Here is a 16,110-nt window from a genome sequence, read left to right as displayed (position 1 = left end):
GCCAATCGATTCAATATTTAATCGCAATTAATCTCATGATTGTCCATAGTTATCTCGCAATTAATCGTAAATACGGTTCTCATATAGTTGCAGCTTACATTTTGTGAAAGTGTCACAATGTGTCACATTATATATGGGTGTGTATGGGAGTAATATACGCTGCATAAATCTATAGGCAGGTTATGGTTAGCTTCTACATTTTACACAATATCTCTCGTCTTGTAATATGTCTTTGAACATTTAGGTTGCTCAATCCATAAGCAAACAGATATCTCAATGGGTCCAAGAGTAACCATTTTTCCCCATATTGAATATTGCATATTACATAATATTTAACAATATATTACAGTTCATTTTCTCTCTATGTATCCTGCCATTAGAATTGTATGACACTTTTCTGTTTTGAAATGCTGACCCGGCCAGATCTGTTTGATCCTAATTAAAACAATTAAACCTGTGCAAAACTTGATAAACAGTTTATGGTGAGGCAGAAATAAGGAGGACAAAGCAGACACAATAAACATGTTTTCATTTTGTTAGAGCCACAATGTATTTTGTGTTTTATTGTATCTGCATAGGTTAAATGCATAATGTTACGGAGCCCCCTAGAGGACATGGAAGAAGAAGAAAAAAACTTTTCATTTGATTTAATGTATTTCCGGGTCAGTTCGGCGACACAGAAACCACAACATTGGAGCGGTTCATCGAATTTTACTTTGAGCTTGGCCTAAAATATAAAGACATAACATCAGTGCTTGGCAATAGGCACGGGTTTCACATAAGTGAAAGACACCTCGAGAATACTCAGAGCGAGGGGACATGCACGTCGCAAAGCGTACTCTGAGCTGGCGGTCCTGGTGGATTTCATTCACAATCAGTTGCAGTACTCTGGGCAACTTCATGGGTACCGCTGGATGTACGCAAAATGCAGAGAGCATGGACTGCTTGTAAGGAAAGAGGATGTGCACTTGTGACAACAAGGCGACGAAAAAAAGGTGAAAGACTTCAGCGAAGGACTGGGCAACTTATATACATGCCCAGGGCCTCCGTAAATAGGGGGGAAGAAAATAAATAAAGAAGTTATTGTTTTATTTATTTTTTTAAACTATTAATGATGTCTGAAACTACGCTTACAATGCATACAGCGCCCACAAACTATGTCGATACCTTCACAATGGTAATTATGTTCAACTATAAATAAATGGATCAAGAGATTCAAAGATATCTGCTGAATGGACATTGTTTTATTAGACTGGAACACGTCTCCGAAGAAGTTCTCCCGTTCGCATCCCTCAGTGCCTTAAAGTATAGATCATGCTTAAAAGACACCACACATTTTTTTATATACAGTTAAAAATATAACTCAAAATTGAGTTGTCACATAATAGAAAGAGATACTTTTGTAACGAACAATTATGAATGGGCTATATAAAAAAGCAATAAACATCAGTTCAAGTTATGAATCTAATTGTACGACACAATAACCACAGCAAGCGGTTTTATAATAAAAAAAATATGTAGACTGGGGAGTGGCATCAGATGAATATCAAAACTTGTTTGGGAGTGATTTCACCCTTGAGCAAACAGTCACATGTTGCCCCTTGCCTTACTTTGATTATGGAGAGCTCATCTGTAAAAGCAAAAAGGAGAACATTACCAGCAGCCGAACATAGAGGAGTCATCCATGACACTTTAATCGTTTTTCAGATTGCCTTCCCAGTCAGCGGCTATCACTCAGTTTAAGAAATCGAAAATCAAAAAACAATCAGCAACTGCCCGCACAACATACTTACGCTGTTAATGTCGAAGCATAGGTGCTCACTGAGCATGTCAAACTCCCCAGGAGTCATTGGTGGCTCAGGAGACTGACAGGAGGGGGGGGTGGTGCTGGTATGAGAGCTGTGATTACAGCGGAAGGCAGAAAAGACAAGTGAGTCCAGAGACAGTGAGGCTGCTTCTGTGATATTTTAGCATTTTCTAAATCATTTTCAGTTGTATTATTCTGCTGTAAATTGATTTGACAGCACACTCAATATCCAATAGATAACATCTTAAGTCTGATAAATGCACGTTAAGGGAAAAATAGTGATTAAAAATGTATAAGTCTCTCAATGAACTCACCGCAGTTGTGAGATTGGGATCAGGGTAGATGTTATGTATGGATGGACTGGAAGTTAAAGAGAGATATGAGAGAGATTAGTGTTAGCGATTCAAATTAACAACTGAGAAACATGAATGTTTGCACTCTTGCCTTTGCTTGGCTGAATGTTGTAAAGCCGTCCGAAGGCTTCATCTTTGGGAATGTCGGGGTAGAGGAACTTGAGTGGGTTCTCTGGGACCACCCCGTCTGAGATCACTTTGTAGTCTCGAATGATGTCGGCAAATGGGAGGGCGCTAAGCCGGTTTTTAGTGTATGGCTCCACAGAGTTGAATTTCACCTCTCCTTTTGTGAAAAGACAGTGTTAGCAATGCTGGGCATTCGGTCAATACAGAAAACTGGAACTATGTAAAAACTTTGATGAGCTGAGTGCATGGGTTTTTCATCACCATTGCTGTGCTCCACCCAGGTGAAAGTTATTCCTCCAAGGTGGCTCTCACTGAAGCGTAGGAGGAATGTGCCTGGCTCCTTGTCCTTCAGTAGAGTGCGCTCCATCTCTTTACTCACAAAGCCCATGATATAGCTGCAGGTATGGTGCAAGGGGGAAAAAAACACGATTTTTTTTCTGCTTTTTTACCACTTTTTCAGTGTGTGTGTGTGTGTGTGTGTGTGTGTGTGTGTGTGTGTGTGTGGAGAGGGGGGGGGGGTTACTTTTCATTCCAGACTGGAAGCAAATGCTTCTTGATGAGCTCCAGGATGGAGTCCAGCCACATCCAGAAACTGAACGACTTTCCTGGAATATTCTCCTTAAAGACATTTTCGACACATGGAAGGGGTACATTAAAACATGAAGCTAAGTGATGTAACAGACTAAATGGAATTTAGAAAACATTTAATCGAAATTACATAGAGCACCGAAAATTCTATCCCATTGGCCACTACTTGGCACAACCATATTGGAGATGAAATCACATGGTACATGAGGAATTGAGAACTTACCTTGGACAACTTGGACCAGGACACTTGATAGTCACTACAGGAGGCATGCTGGCCTACAACATCATACAGTAAACAACATGAATGACCACACCAAACTACCCAACACCCGTGAGCTTCAAAGACTAACAGCTATCATGCCAACATTTACTTGTCTGGTAAAAACAGGTTAACAAGGTGCTATTGGTGCCCAGTCTGCTCTGATTGGTTAGCTGACCAGCTCTGTTTTGATTGGTCAACCGCATAGAGCTGTCCCACCCCTTATCCAATCACAAAAAATGTGTTGGAGTGCTAGCCAATAGAAGCACGAGTGTTCCATAGTGATGTCACTATGCAGAAATAAACAAAGGAGTCCAATGGAGCTGTTTTAGGCGGAGGTATTTTAGCCTTTGCTGAACGTTACCATGCACAAACACATAATACACTACAGGAAAATGCAGAATAAACCCCCCTCAAATGCCACCTGAAACATGTGTTGTCCCAAAATGTAGATTCCGAAATCTAATGTACAAATATGTGGTTTGAAAGCTGCAGGGCAGACATACCGAGAAGCTTTTCTCCCAGCATGCTGAGCTGCTCCTTGTTGAGGCCTTTACCAGCAAAGGTAGAGAACTGCCAGCTGAGGACCTCAGAGAGCTGGCTCCAGGTGGCCCGTGGGGGGTTTCCAAAGAACGCCAAGTTCTGTGGAATACAGCAAAGAGGAGGAAAAAGGTAAAAGTGGAGTAGTGGGGATGTGTGTTGAGAGCCCTTTTTAACTGCACCATACACAACATCCTCGAAATGATCACAAAAGAGAGGATCGAATAAAGGTATTCTGATTCTGAATCAACTGCTCTCTAAAACAGTTTAACCTCATGTCCTTAGAGGACAAAAACGTCTGTGTCAAAAAACATACATTAAGTTCAAATACGATAATTATATTATTTTCTACTTTCACAGACTAGTGTTTTTTAACGTAAGTCCTGATCATAACCACCAACATATTAGTCATTTTCAGGAGTTAGTGGGACACAAGGGTTTAACAAAATCTGAACTTCATGAGGGTAGAGAATATTGCAGGACTAATTAACTGGCAGCTGAGGATCAGTAGCAGCACTGCAGCAGTGTATCAGCTCACCCTGGGCTCATCGGTCAGAAGGTTATACCACATGACGGACGCCCAGCCCCCAGGCAGCTGGCTCACATTGGAGATGACCACCAGAGGCAGGGAACATGTCTGGAAGGATTCACATACACAATGAGTGAGCCGGGCACCAACAACAGGGACCTGAATATCAAGTCATACTACTCCTGACCTCCAGATCTATGGTGAGGCCCTGCACCGTGAAGCATGCCTCGAAACTGAGAGAGTGAAGTTCCTCTGTCACAGAGAGGAGGCCCTGCAAACACACAACACACAACCACAGAGCATATCCCTTGTTAGGGACAAGGATTTTACAAAAAGAAAAGTATATAGACAACGACAGTATTAAATGGTGAAACGCGTACTTTTTTTATTCAGAAGTAATGAACAGACTCAAAAGAGTCATGTAAGAATGAGTCCTGAACCCAGAAATGTATTAATACATTAATGGTCAGTTCATCTGCATGTCCTACCTCGTTTCCCTTTGTGCCATTGATATATTTCTTCTCCTTCAGCTGCTGTTAGTGAAAGGAAACAAAACTGAAATTCAAAAAATCACCCCTTTGACTAATTGGTTAATGTCATATCCACACGTAAGTGAAAATTTGCCAATTTCTGTCTGTAAAATAGCAAAAATAAGATCATATTATATTTAAGTGATGGAGAATATGATAGTGTAAGTCAATGTAATGACATATTATCTAAAATAATAAATTAATATTTTAAAATACTGAGAAATGAGAAATCTCGAAATGATATGTTAGTTTTCTAAAATACTGACTTTTGAATGGTTCAAAAAGACTTACAAGATATTTTTTATCAAACTGACAGTAATGGTTCATGGAATGATAAATGAAACACAAGCATGAATTGTATTACCAGGTGTCTGAACTCCACTGAGAGGCAGCCGTTTGAGTAGTCCTCAATGTCCATAACTTTAGTGTTGTTGGTCAGGATGAAAAACTGACGACTTCTGAGAAGAACAAGAAGGTAAAACGAAGAGGCCTCATGGGTTTGTCAAATTTGTATATATGCTGGCTGTTTTTAGATGTTGCAAATGCAACTGATATGAGAATAATCTTATTAGCCCCTATCAATGCTCATCTGTAGAATGTAAACAACTAAAGCACCTGCATCAAGGATTGATGTATTTTCAAAATGAATCAAAACAGAATAAACTTAAAGAAAGATTCGTTTTAAAGTTCATGCTTATGTTGCAGGTTGCAAAATGATTCATCTTTAAAAATAATGTTCCTCTTAATGATATGTAGCCTTCTACAATGAAACTTTGTCTGGCAGCAGTAAAAACATATTGTATAATGTTTTGAGAATATGTTTAAATTTAACTTCCGCAGTACTTCCTGTCTTCAGCTTGTTTGTACTCACACTCTGCCAGGGGTTAGGTCCCTAGAGACACACACAGACACAGAGATATTAAAATTAGCATTTAGACAGTGTTTCTGAACTAAAGGATTTTTTATTATACATTGTTGTATAGTTAAGGATTTTTCATCGCCTGGAAATGCTCACTTGTCAAATGTTGTTTTGACTTTCAGCTGATAATCCACTTCTGGAAGTTTAACCAGGAGTCTGGAAGAAGAAACAGAGAATAATAACTGGATTATCATTCAACATGTCATCTAAAGTAAGACAGATGTTAAAACAGGAGTGGAATAGCACTGTAGGAGTCATTTATGTTTATTGTTGGTCTGTCAGTTTATTTTGATTGGATTTATAACGCAATATTATTTTTGAACACTTGGTGTCGGGGGTTAGCTGCGCGGGGTGTATAACTAGGGTCAAAGGTGACGGGAAATAGCACAGGACACAGAAAGATAGCAAGAGCATACTGTTCTAACCAGACAGACGCGCCAGATGAGGCTACAGTCAGTCACTGGAAGATTCAACCCATGGTACTGTACACTCTTTACAAACATCAAACTGCATCCAACAAACAGAAATTCATCTGTTTGTGTCTGTGTAAAATCACTTTCACCCCTCACCTGTGTAATATTGGCAACCGGAATATAGGACATTGGAACACTTACATTCAAGACTCAAGATTAAAAGGTTTTATTGTGTTATGCACCTTACAAGCACAACATCCTCAGAGTGTTTTATGTCACATACCTGACTTTGGTGGTGAATTGCACGCCAGTCTTGATGATGAGGGGTTTCTGGGGATGTGTGGGCATGCATGGCTGCTTCTCCACCACAAACGAGCTGAGAACAAACCACAGATTGCAGTTTCACCATGTCTGTTTCACTTGACAGCAGCTGGGGTCATGCTATTGTTGTGTGTGCTAGTCTTGTGTTTAGCACCTCACTAGGCCTGTAATGTGTAAGGTGTTGTCGGAGCTGCCAGTTAAAGAGGAAGTTGTTTGTACAGTACATATCAGTGTTTAGAAGAAGTAAAATCTGCATGTATTTACACATGACAAAAGCAATTCAACTCTTAAACTATGAAACACAAAATGGCCAAAAAAACTATAAAGTAACACAAAATGGCCAAAGCTGCTGTTTGACAACAGCAACAAAAAAAAGTGCCTCAGAAGTCAGACTATGACCAAAAAGAGACACAAAAGGACAACAATCAGACAGAATGAACAGAAAACACAATACATCACTACAAATATAGATAGGGCCAGAAAAAACATACTCTGAACACAAAGAGAGAAAATATGACCAAAAAAGAAACACTGAGCACAAAATATCAATAAATTAAAAAGTGTCAAAATAACTATAAAGCCTGAACCGCCAAAAAGGTAGAAGATATGCTGGGGCCTTTTGCATGTGGGGCCTATTGTCTACATCATGATAACAAATGAAGGGCCCTTAGCTACAGCAGAGAACACCAGTCAGATCCAAACACCTCAGAAAGGTTCAGAGAACACTAAAAGAGAAAAGATCCATCGGCATTATCTTGCACTGTATGGTTGCATTTTTCAGAACATCCTTTGGTTGCGTTGCGTGGTGTTCAAGTTACCTCTTAATCAGGTGATAGATGAGGTATTTGACTCGCTCCTCCATCTGAGGTTTCTGCAGAGGGATCGGGTCACTCTCGTAGGTGACCTTCACGATTAGTTCGGCAAGTTTGTCTAGCTGACGCTTCATCTGGAACAGACTCTGTGTTGTCAGAGTGAACCTGGGAGGGGGGGGGTGAATTATATCAAATATCACCATTTTCAACAACTTTCTGTAAATCGATGTTGTGGAATTATTGTAGGTTGACTATTGGTACTGTAGTTTACAGAAATAAACATGTCTATACAATTATTTAGGTTTTGAATATCTAGACTCATGTCATCATCTTGATGTATTTATTAAAGCTCTAATCTGCGTGCCCTTCTTTAAAGAACACATTTGATTTCTTTTGGGCATTACTTGAACTATGATTCATTTTCGGCTTATGAAGATTTGGGTGAATACTGCCAGTAAGAGAAGAGATCGATTCAGCCCTTAAAGCAAATATGTTCCTATCATACACAATGAAGCATGTTAGGCTTTGTAACTATACTAGAGTACACGTTATAGTTCTATAAAAGTCTTCACCAGCTCTGCAGCTGCTCCAGGCCGGTGAGCTGAGGCCCCCCGATGGCGGCGATCTGCTGGCGGCGCTTCCAGTCCTGCAGCTCCGGGTTGAGCTGAGAGCTCATCAGGTCTTCAATCTCCTTGATCACATCGTCCATCTTTGACAAAATCTCCTGACAAGGGTAAGAAAAGGTTGTGATGCTTGAATTGTTTTACAATAAAATACTGCTGCATCTCTCACTTGTGCTAAATCAAGGCTGAAGACTTCTCTGTTTGCTGCTGCCTTCTATTAAATCAAATAACTATTCCAATCATTTATCTATTAAACTTTTTATATTGTATTGTAAAACTTGTCTTTTTCTTCTTAAGCTTGTTTGTTTTTTGTTGAAGTTTAAGGAATTTATTTTGCACTTCGTTGTAGCGCTTTGTCTCTTGTGAAGCATTTTTACTCGACTTAAAGTGTGCTATATAAAGAAAGTCGCTTTGCCTTGCCATACTAATGGTAAATTAAACAATTCTTTATTTGTACACAGGAAGATTTTTGTCTTGCTCTCTATATTGCAAACATTTTGATACACGTTGATACAAATGCATACCTTCCTCTTAAAGTCCAGACTGTTGAGCATAGCCTGCAGGGTGGTTACTTCATGTTTCATCATCTCAGGGTTCTGTCGAGCATCTGACGATTCTGACACACACACACACACACACACACACACACACACACACACACACACACACGTTAGAGATAATTCTTGTGCTGCACGCTGTGTGATTTAAATGAACAGAAGTAAGAAGGACCACCTCGTGCCTGCAGGGTCTTGTAGCGGAAATCGAAATCATCCTGCATGTCCTCGATGGATTTCACAGCCTGGTCCATCAGCTGCTCACAGACATTGAAAGATCATTACACTGGGGGAACTTTATACTTGCTCTCATGTTGCTTGAGAAGTGTGTGTGTGTCAGCATGTCACCTGCACGCTGCCCCTGATGATGGCCACTCTGTTGTCCATGTTCTTCTGCCTCTCGAAAGCCACTGAGTTCTGCAGTGATCTCTCCAGCGGACCCTGTTGGAGATCATTCTCAGTCAGAGTCATTCTGAAAAAATAAATAAATACAGACAGACTTCGGCAATAAGGCCCCTCTGCTTCATCTGGTGCTATGATAATGTAAAAATACAAATCAAGATGGTAGTTTTAGGTGGGGTCATCAGTCTGAGACTTGCTCTGGGAAGCTAACATTCATAAAAATTCACAAACTGTTGGCCATCGGGAGCAACTCAGGGTTGCCGTGACTGCATGGGATCAAACCCACAACCTTCTAGTTGAAAGAAGACCGCACTCCCTCGCAGCCACAGATGCTGGACACTGCAAACTCTCTGTGTTTGCCGTCTTGGCATCAAATCAGAAAGGGAAGGACCATCAACCTTGTGTAATGACAGCTAAGGAAGCACATTGCTCCGGTAAACTCACTCTCATCTTCCAACTCTGCCACAAACACCTCTCTGTTGCTCCTGTCATCTTTCCATTTCTTACCCATTTTATTAACACTCTATTAACAACTGGCTGCTTCTCTAACACTCTCAAGGAGGCAAGGGTATAGTCCTCTCCTGAAAAAAGCCACTCCCGATCCCTCGGATGTAACAAACTACAGACCTGTCTCTCTTCTTCCATTTTCTCCATCTTGAATCAACTTTGAATCAACAACTTTCTTGATCCACATCAGTCTGGTTTCAAGGCCGGCCATTCAACCGAGACTGCCCTCCTCGCGGTCACTGAGGAACTGCACACTGCTAAAGCTGCTTCCCTCTCCTCTGTCGTCATCCTGCTGGACCTCTCTGCTGCTTTTGACACAGTGAACCACCAGATCCTTCTACAAACCCTCCAAGAACTAGGACTCTCAGGCTCTGCGCTCTCCCTACGCAGCTACAGGGTAACGTGGACAGGTTCTGTGTCTGACTCTCGTCAACTCCTCACTGGGGTCCTACAGGGGTCTGTCCTGAGTCCCCTCCTTTTCTCTCATTAAACAAACTCTCTTGGTTCTCTCATTCACTCTCAGGCTTCTCCTACCACGGCTACGCTGACACGCAACTCATTCTCTCTTTTCCCCAGTCTGAAACTCGGGTGGTCGAACTCATCTCTGCGTGTCTTGCTGACATCTCTCAGTGGATGGCTGCTCACCACCTGAAGCTCAACCTAAACAAGACTGAAGTGCTCCTCATCCCAGGTAAGGACTCTCCCATCAATGATCTTTCCATCAACATTTTTCCCCTCTATTGTTTCACTGACTCAGACTACAAGGAACCTTTGCGTGACCCTGGACGCTCAACTATCCTTCACTTCTTACATCGCTCTTACTTAATCCTGCAGAATCACTGACTCTCTACAACATCAGGAGGATAGGTACCCTACTGTCTCACGCCTCGACTACTGTAACTCCTGGCTGGTCTACCTGCAAACCCCATCCGCCCTCTACAGCAATTCAGAATGCAGCAGTCGACTGGTCTTCCACCCCCCCAAGTTCTCCCACACCACACCTCTCCTCCGCTCTCTTCAGTGGCTGCCAACAAGGCGGTTTGCTATCCTGGCTCCTATATGTCTTCCGTCGCAAACTGAAAACGCATCTGTTTCGATTGCATCTTGGCAATTATACTCTTGCAAAAAAAAAGCTTAAGCTTAATCAGGGCAAAGACCAACAGACCTGCAGGCCATCAGACAGCTCAACCACTGAGCTCTGTGAAGTGTCTTCACCTACTTTATATATTATTACAATACACAGTATTCCACTGTATAGTATCAAAGATTTAAGATGAACCTTTATTGATCACCCTTAAGGTGAAATTCAGTTTGCCACTCTGTCACACTGCTCCTAGTACTAGGATGGGTTAAATGCAGAGGACCAATTTCACTGTGTGTGCTCTGCTATGTGCATGTATGTGACAAATAAAGAGGGTTTCATCCTCCGATTCTATTTATATAAACAGTTGCGGAAAAAATTAAAAGACCACTTCAGCATTATCATTTTCTCTTGTTTTATTAGTTTAGGTGTGTCTTTGAGTTAAATTATATATATATATATATATTGTATTTTATTCTATAAACTACTGACAACATTTCTCTGTGTTGGAATTCAACAAACACTAGAATGGCTGCCATACATGTAGAGATTGAGATTTAAGAAATAGTTGGAGTGGTCTCTTTCTGGACTTGTATGTTATAGGGAGAACTTGGTCGTTCCGGGAGTTGATCCGGTCACCTCTCTGTGTCACGTGTACCATTGTCATGCACTATTTTATTCATTTTTCTCTTTGCACTTTTTATATTTCAAATGTTATGTCTTATGTATTGTATGCTATACTGTTGGATGAGCGGTTGAATCAAAGATGGCGTTAATGCTTTTTCTGGAAAACAGCCTTGAGACAAAGAGATTGAAATTTCTGAGTTAGTAAAACAGACCTGTAGAAGTTCACGCACTGTGACAGGATGTACAAAGTGTACTATACAGAAGTGTACAATATTAATTTTATTTGCTGAATAAAGTTTTATGAGCGGGGAATACAGTGAAGCAGTTGGGAATGTGTGGGTGTGTAGTATACAGCAGTTTCTTTCCTGGTATCAGATGGGGTTTCCTGGTTTACCAGCAGCAGACATTATGAAGGAACTGGAGGGACTCTCCCTCTGAGACAAATGACAAACCTGTTCCTGCATGCAGGCGCTGGAGAGGATCCGACGCTCCTCTCTCAGGCAGGTGGAGATCACCCGGGCCATAACCATGGGGTTTGATGTGTATTTCACCTGTGGGGACACACACACAGAAAGAGAATTACACTCACACTCTTGTATTATACTCCACATTAATGTAAGTCATTAATGTAAGTCCTTAATGTAAGCTAAAAATGTACAAACACCCTACAAGAAGCAGCAGCAGTTTGTTTTCACAGTGTTTATCTTTGCCCTCCAGAAAAGGCCCTGTGCAGTTTCCTCAGAGAGCTGTCATCGTGTTATTTACTGGAAGTACTTATCATATAATCAGAAAAGGAATGAAGTTCAGCCTGTCTCTGGACTAACCTCTGCCACAATAAAACTAAAGGCATAGAACCAAAGGTGCGACGCATACTTGCGATATAATTACTTGTTTCCAAGAGCGTTTTAAAACCTGCAACGGAAACATATAATGTAATCAGGTAATGATAAAGTCCTTTGCAGCTACAGAAATTGACAAAGATTGCCCTTTCATGGAATTAAATACTTTGGCTGTTTTGGCTTTTCAGAATCGAACACAAGTTATATATTTTGTTGTTGATATGTGTTTCTTTTTGTAATAATCATTTTTAGCTTTGTTTATTTTGTGTTTTGTCTCTTTTTTTCCGCCAGCTAAAGACACACATCTGAGTGTGGGGTTATGGTGATGCCATATCTCCATTATTAACATGATATCAATATTTCATGTTTTAAAGATCACTGTTTTCTTTAATAGCACTTTATAATAAAAAGAAGAACTAATATAGTACGGTCTTCAGTTTATTCAATACATTGTTGATATGGAGCAGACACGACTCATGACTCCGATTCTTATGACGAGGGTGGCATCGTCTTGCACGAGGCCATTCAAAAGCCTACTTAGAAAAGTACCAAACATCCTGCTGTGGGAAGAAGAAAGTTCTCTCGCCTCCAGGTGTGAGAAAGTTTTGATTCATCAGCATCATTGCCAGACTGATGACTGAGGCTGCATGAACACACACCTACACTCACTCTTGTTTATGGCTTTTAGTATTTAGCAGCAGGGAGTTTGTTTCTATCCACAAGCTCACTTCTCTTTTTCTGTCCCCCTGCATATCTTAGCTAAAAATGTTATCTGGAATTTTTTTTTTACAAAAATAGTTTTGTATTTCTGATGATAATCAGTGAAAGATCAAGCAAAATAGGCTTTTCCTGCTTACATGGGTTATAGGTCAGTCAAACTAAAGAGAGATTCAAACACAATTAGCCGTACATAGCAACAACAGCCCTCTGCACTCTTCATGAGTAGCTGCTTCCGCTGAGAAGTATTGACTGCGACACACAGGAAACAGCGGTATGGGCCTCATGGGTTTGTTTTGCAAAGGTATATTTCTTTTCCAGAATAAAATGTGAGCTGAGGCTCATGACGTGGCTGAGCTCTGACCACAACATCCTGTAAAGTGCCTGGACCAAAAACTCACACCTCCAGAACATGGTAAACATCACAGAAGAGATAAGGAAAGGCTGAGTACAGGTATTTCAGCCAGCGGTCAGTGCCTTATTTGTAAAATAATGTCTTTAATTGTGTTTAAATGCTATACAGTTGTTTATTTCCTTCTTAACTTCATGCTCACAGGTGAAGCAAAAAACAACAACAGAACAAACAGAAACAAGCTGCACATTCAGAGTGTCTTCTTTTTTGTACTTCCCTTTCACCTCCAGCACACACACCATAGACCAAAAAAAACCACTTCTTCTTATTGGAGACATTTTAGAATCGACAATTAAAAGCCAGTATGGTCAGCACTTTGATGAAGTTAATTCCACCATGAAAACATTTCACAACTTTTACTTATACTTTGTGTAAGGGCCTCCATGGCACCTTCAAACAGATGCAAGTGCAGAGCAGAGAGGACCATTGGTGCCTCACTGCAATCACTCCTGGACCTTTACAACACCCCAGAGCCCTCAGCATTGTGGGTGACCCCTCCCATCCCTCCTACTGCCTCATCACCATCCTGCCTTCAGGGAGAAGGTTCCACAGACTGAGGTAGAGCTCCACTCCACTAAAAAGCTATTTTTTTCAGCAGGCTGTCAGGATGCTCAACACTCTACTCTACTTACTGTCTATATTTATTTGGGGTGGGTATTACTTGTGATATGTCTTTGATTCTCTGAGAAACAGAATTTCGTTCCCCCTGTCTGTGTAACACAAATAGAGCAATTGACAATAAAGTTGACTTTGACTTGGACAGAGACAGTATATTGTTCTGGGGTTTTTGGCTCTCCGTCCAAAATATTGCAATACCATGGATCTTTTGAAATTTGATTACCTTTTATTGTTTGATCTTGTTTAATCAGAAAAATGTAGCCTAGGCAAAGTTCCCACCGAGGGCAAGCTACAGTTTAAACTGGGAAGTAAACAAATGATTGCATTGTGCAATCCTTACCACGGTAGAGCAACTTTTATAAGCGTTGGTTAGGTGTGAAAACAACTGAAAATAAAGACTCTGTTTAAATGAAGGGAGCAGTGTATGTGACATAACCCCAGACATAAAGAAGGCTACACACCTGTAGCTGCTGTTGGATGATCTTCATGTTGTGTCTCTGTAGGAAGTTCTGCTCATGTGAGCGCACTCGATCGAGCTGGGACAGCAGGCTGGTGAAAAGAACCCCCGCCATGGACTCATCGTTGGCTGCTGTGTCCCTGAAAAACAGAAAAAAGATTCCCAGCTAAACTTATGAAAAAGATGGCTAGAATTACACCATTAAAACAGTAAAGTAGACTCTTGATAAAGCAACTCTGTAGGTGGGCCATTGTATGAAGTACAATTTCATACACAGGGTTAGTCTCCAAAGTGTAGAGAAATGTATGACTCCATTACACAGAGACTATGAAGGGGGTAATCGTCAACTGAACCAAGCTGGTTGTTCTGTGATTCGGCCCAACATCTGTATAAAGTGATAAACATTTCTCATTAGAAATCAATCAACGCCCTCAAGGAGACATTCAGGGAACACCAAGAGTTACAAACAATGGAGATGCAAAATGAGTACAAAGAGACAAATAGACCATGAAGAGACATAAAACAACCACAAAGATACCAAAAGCGACAACATACAGACAAAGCAGCTATACAGAAGCAAAAAAAACACACTACAAAGAGACTCAAAAGAACAAGGAGACAGAGAAGGACCACAAAGAGACTCAAAAAAGATCATTAACAAGAGTTTCTTTTGAGAGAGGGTAGGTGTTTGCCCATTTGGAAAGGACAAACTAATACAATTTTAAAGCTGCATTCTTTATTTTTTTCCCCAACTTAGGGCAGCATAACAAACTAGAAACAGCTGTTAGGGCATATTATTTCCTTATAAACTGTGTTTGTCGGCTGTTTGGTGCTGGACAGGTTAAGTAAGTGTTTTTGACATGTTTTTCCAATTCAGATTAGCAAAGATATTAATGACAGTAAAGGCTGTTAACCGAAACCTTAACGAATGCTAAAACAGACATTTTAACTCAAAGAGTCAATTCACACATTCTTCAAAAATATATACACATTTCTAATGTAATATCAGTCTTTTTGTCAAACTTTGAACAGAATCAGAGTACCTTTATTGGTCCCACAGAGGGGAAACTTACATTTTTACAGCAAGAAAAGAGATCTGTTACTTTTACCCTAATGCATTAAAGTGAGTGCAGGTGAATTCATTTAAAGATAGCTGCCTCCAGTGTGAAAAAAGAGGACAAGTAAACCTCCTGAACACAGGGAGCAGGACTCACCAATCTTGAGCCTCGATCCAGCTGGACAGACCCTGCCGGATGTCCATGGGGAAGTTATCATCATACAGGTAGTCCACATGCTCCAGGAGTCTGATCTCCAGCTGCTGGATCTGCTTCCACTGGCTCATGCTGCCCTGCATACACACCACGACAAAGGAACATGAAAAACAAAGCAGCTAAAGTAGCCTTTTTTTGTTTGGTTATTTGTTTGGGATATATTATGAATGTAATTAGTTTGGTATTTCAGCTCTATTTCCTTCCTGTTTCACATGTATTACCTGTGCTGTTTGTGCTGTGCTGCTCCTTCAGTGCTCTCACCATGTGCACTTGTTTCCCTCAGACTTTCGTTTTTCACCCGCAGGAAGCACCCTCATTTAGGGGCTGAACCAAATCATACTCAGAGAACCCGCCCATCCACACACACACACACACACACACACACACACACACACACACACACACACACACACACACACACACACACACACACACACACACACAGTGTGTTACCAGTAAACGAATATACGTCACTAGAAACGTGAAACCGTCAAGGGTTCATTTGTCGTCTGTAAATACTGCATTAGCGTTCCTTTTTAAAAAAAAATTATTAAGCTATATTACACTGCATTTTACTGCACCTGTCACTCTGGATTCTAAACTGAGTATTATTGTAATGACAATAATCTGAATTTACAGCTGCATCAACATGTCTAATGCTGCGCGTGCAGTGGCCGTTCTACTGGAAATGTCGGAGACCAGAAACGGTTTTGTAAACTGCTGTCATGTTGTGATCAAGGATTGGGTCTGTCTTTATATTTCATACAAAAAAATATGTGCTATACTGCAGTGTTTCAAAACTTTG

The 16,110-nt window shown here is 40.7% G+C and overlaps 1 protein-coding gene across 3 annotated transcripts; it reads right to left on the bottom strand.

The window, feature by feature from the left end:
• Positions 1–1,222: 1,222 nt before the first annotated feature.
• Positions 1,223–15,664, bottom strand: stat4 (signal transducer and activator of transcription 4). 3 transcript variants are annotated; one of them, XM_063887559.1, is made up of 24 exons: positions 15,527–15,664; positions 15,249–15,382; positions 14,039–14,174; positions 11,444–11,542; positions 8,723–8,815; positions 8,553–8,631; positions 8,345–8,436; positions 7,770–7,921; positions 7,204–7,362; positions 6,348–6,440; positions 5,748–5,807; positions 5,604–5,624; positions 5,097–5,190; positions 4,691–4,735; positions 4,390–4,473; positions 4,212–4,310; positions 3,640–3,775; positions 3,098–3,150; positions 2,810–2,904; positions 2,548–2,681; positions 2,252–2,443; positions 2,122–2,167; positions 1,794–1,899; positions 1,223–1,630 (listed from the first exon to the last, which is right to left on the bottom strand). In XM_063887559.1, the coding sequence occupies exons 2-24, from the start codon at positions 15,374–15,376 to the stop codon at positions 1,616–1,618; spliced, it is 2,211 nt and encodes a 736-aa protein (XP_063743629.1). In that variant the 5' UTR covers positions 15,377–15,382; positions 15,527–15,664; the 3' UTR covers positions 1,223–1,615. The 3 variants fall into 3 exon arrangements, with proteins under 3 accessions (XP_063743629.1, XP_063743630.1, XP_063743631.1); XM_063887560.1 differs by having other exon boundaries at positions 2,252–2,440; XM_063887561.1 differs by having other exon boundaries at positions 5,097–5,187.
• Between the last annotated feature and the right edge of the window lie 446 nt (positions 15,665–16,110).

Source organism: Eleginops maclovinus, chromosome 7 (assembly GCF_036324505.1).
Source record: "Eleginops maclovinus isolate JMC-PN-2008 ecotype Puerto Natales chromosome 7, JC_Emac_rtc_rv5, whole genome shotgun sequence".
In the NCBI taxonomy this organism is placed as follows: domain Eukaryota; kingdom Metazoa; phylum Chordata; class Actinopteri; order Perciformes; family Eleginopidae; genus Eleginops; species Eleginops maclovinus.
Note: the sequence above shows the minus strand (reverse complement) of the source record. Positions and strands in the feature narration are given on the sequence as shown.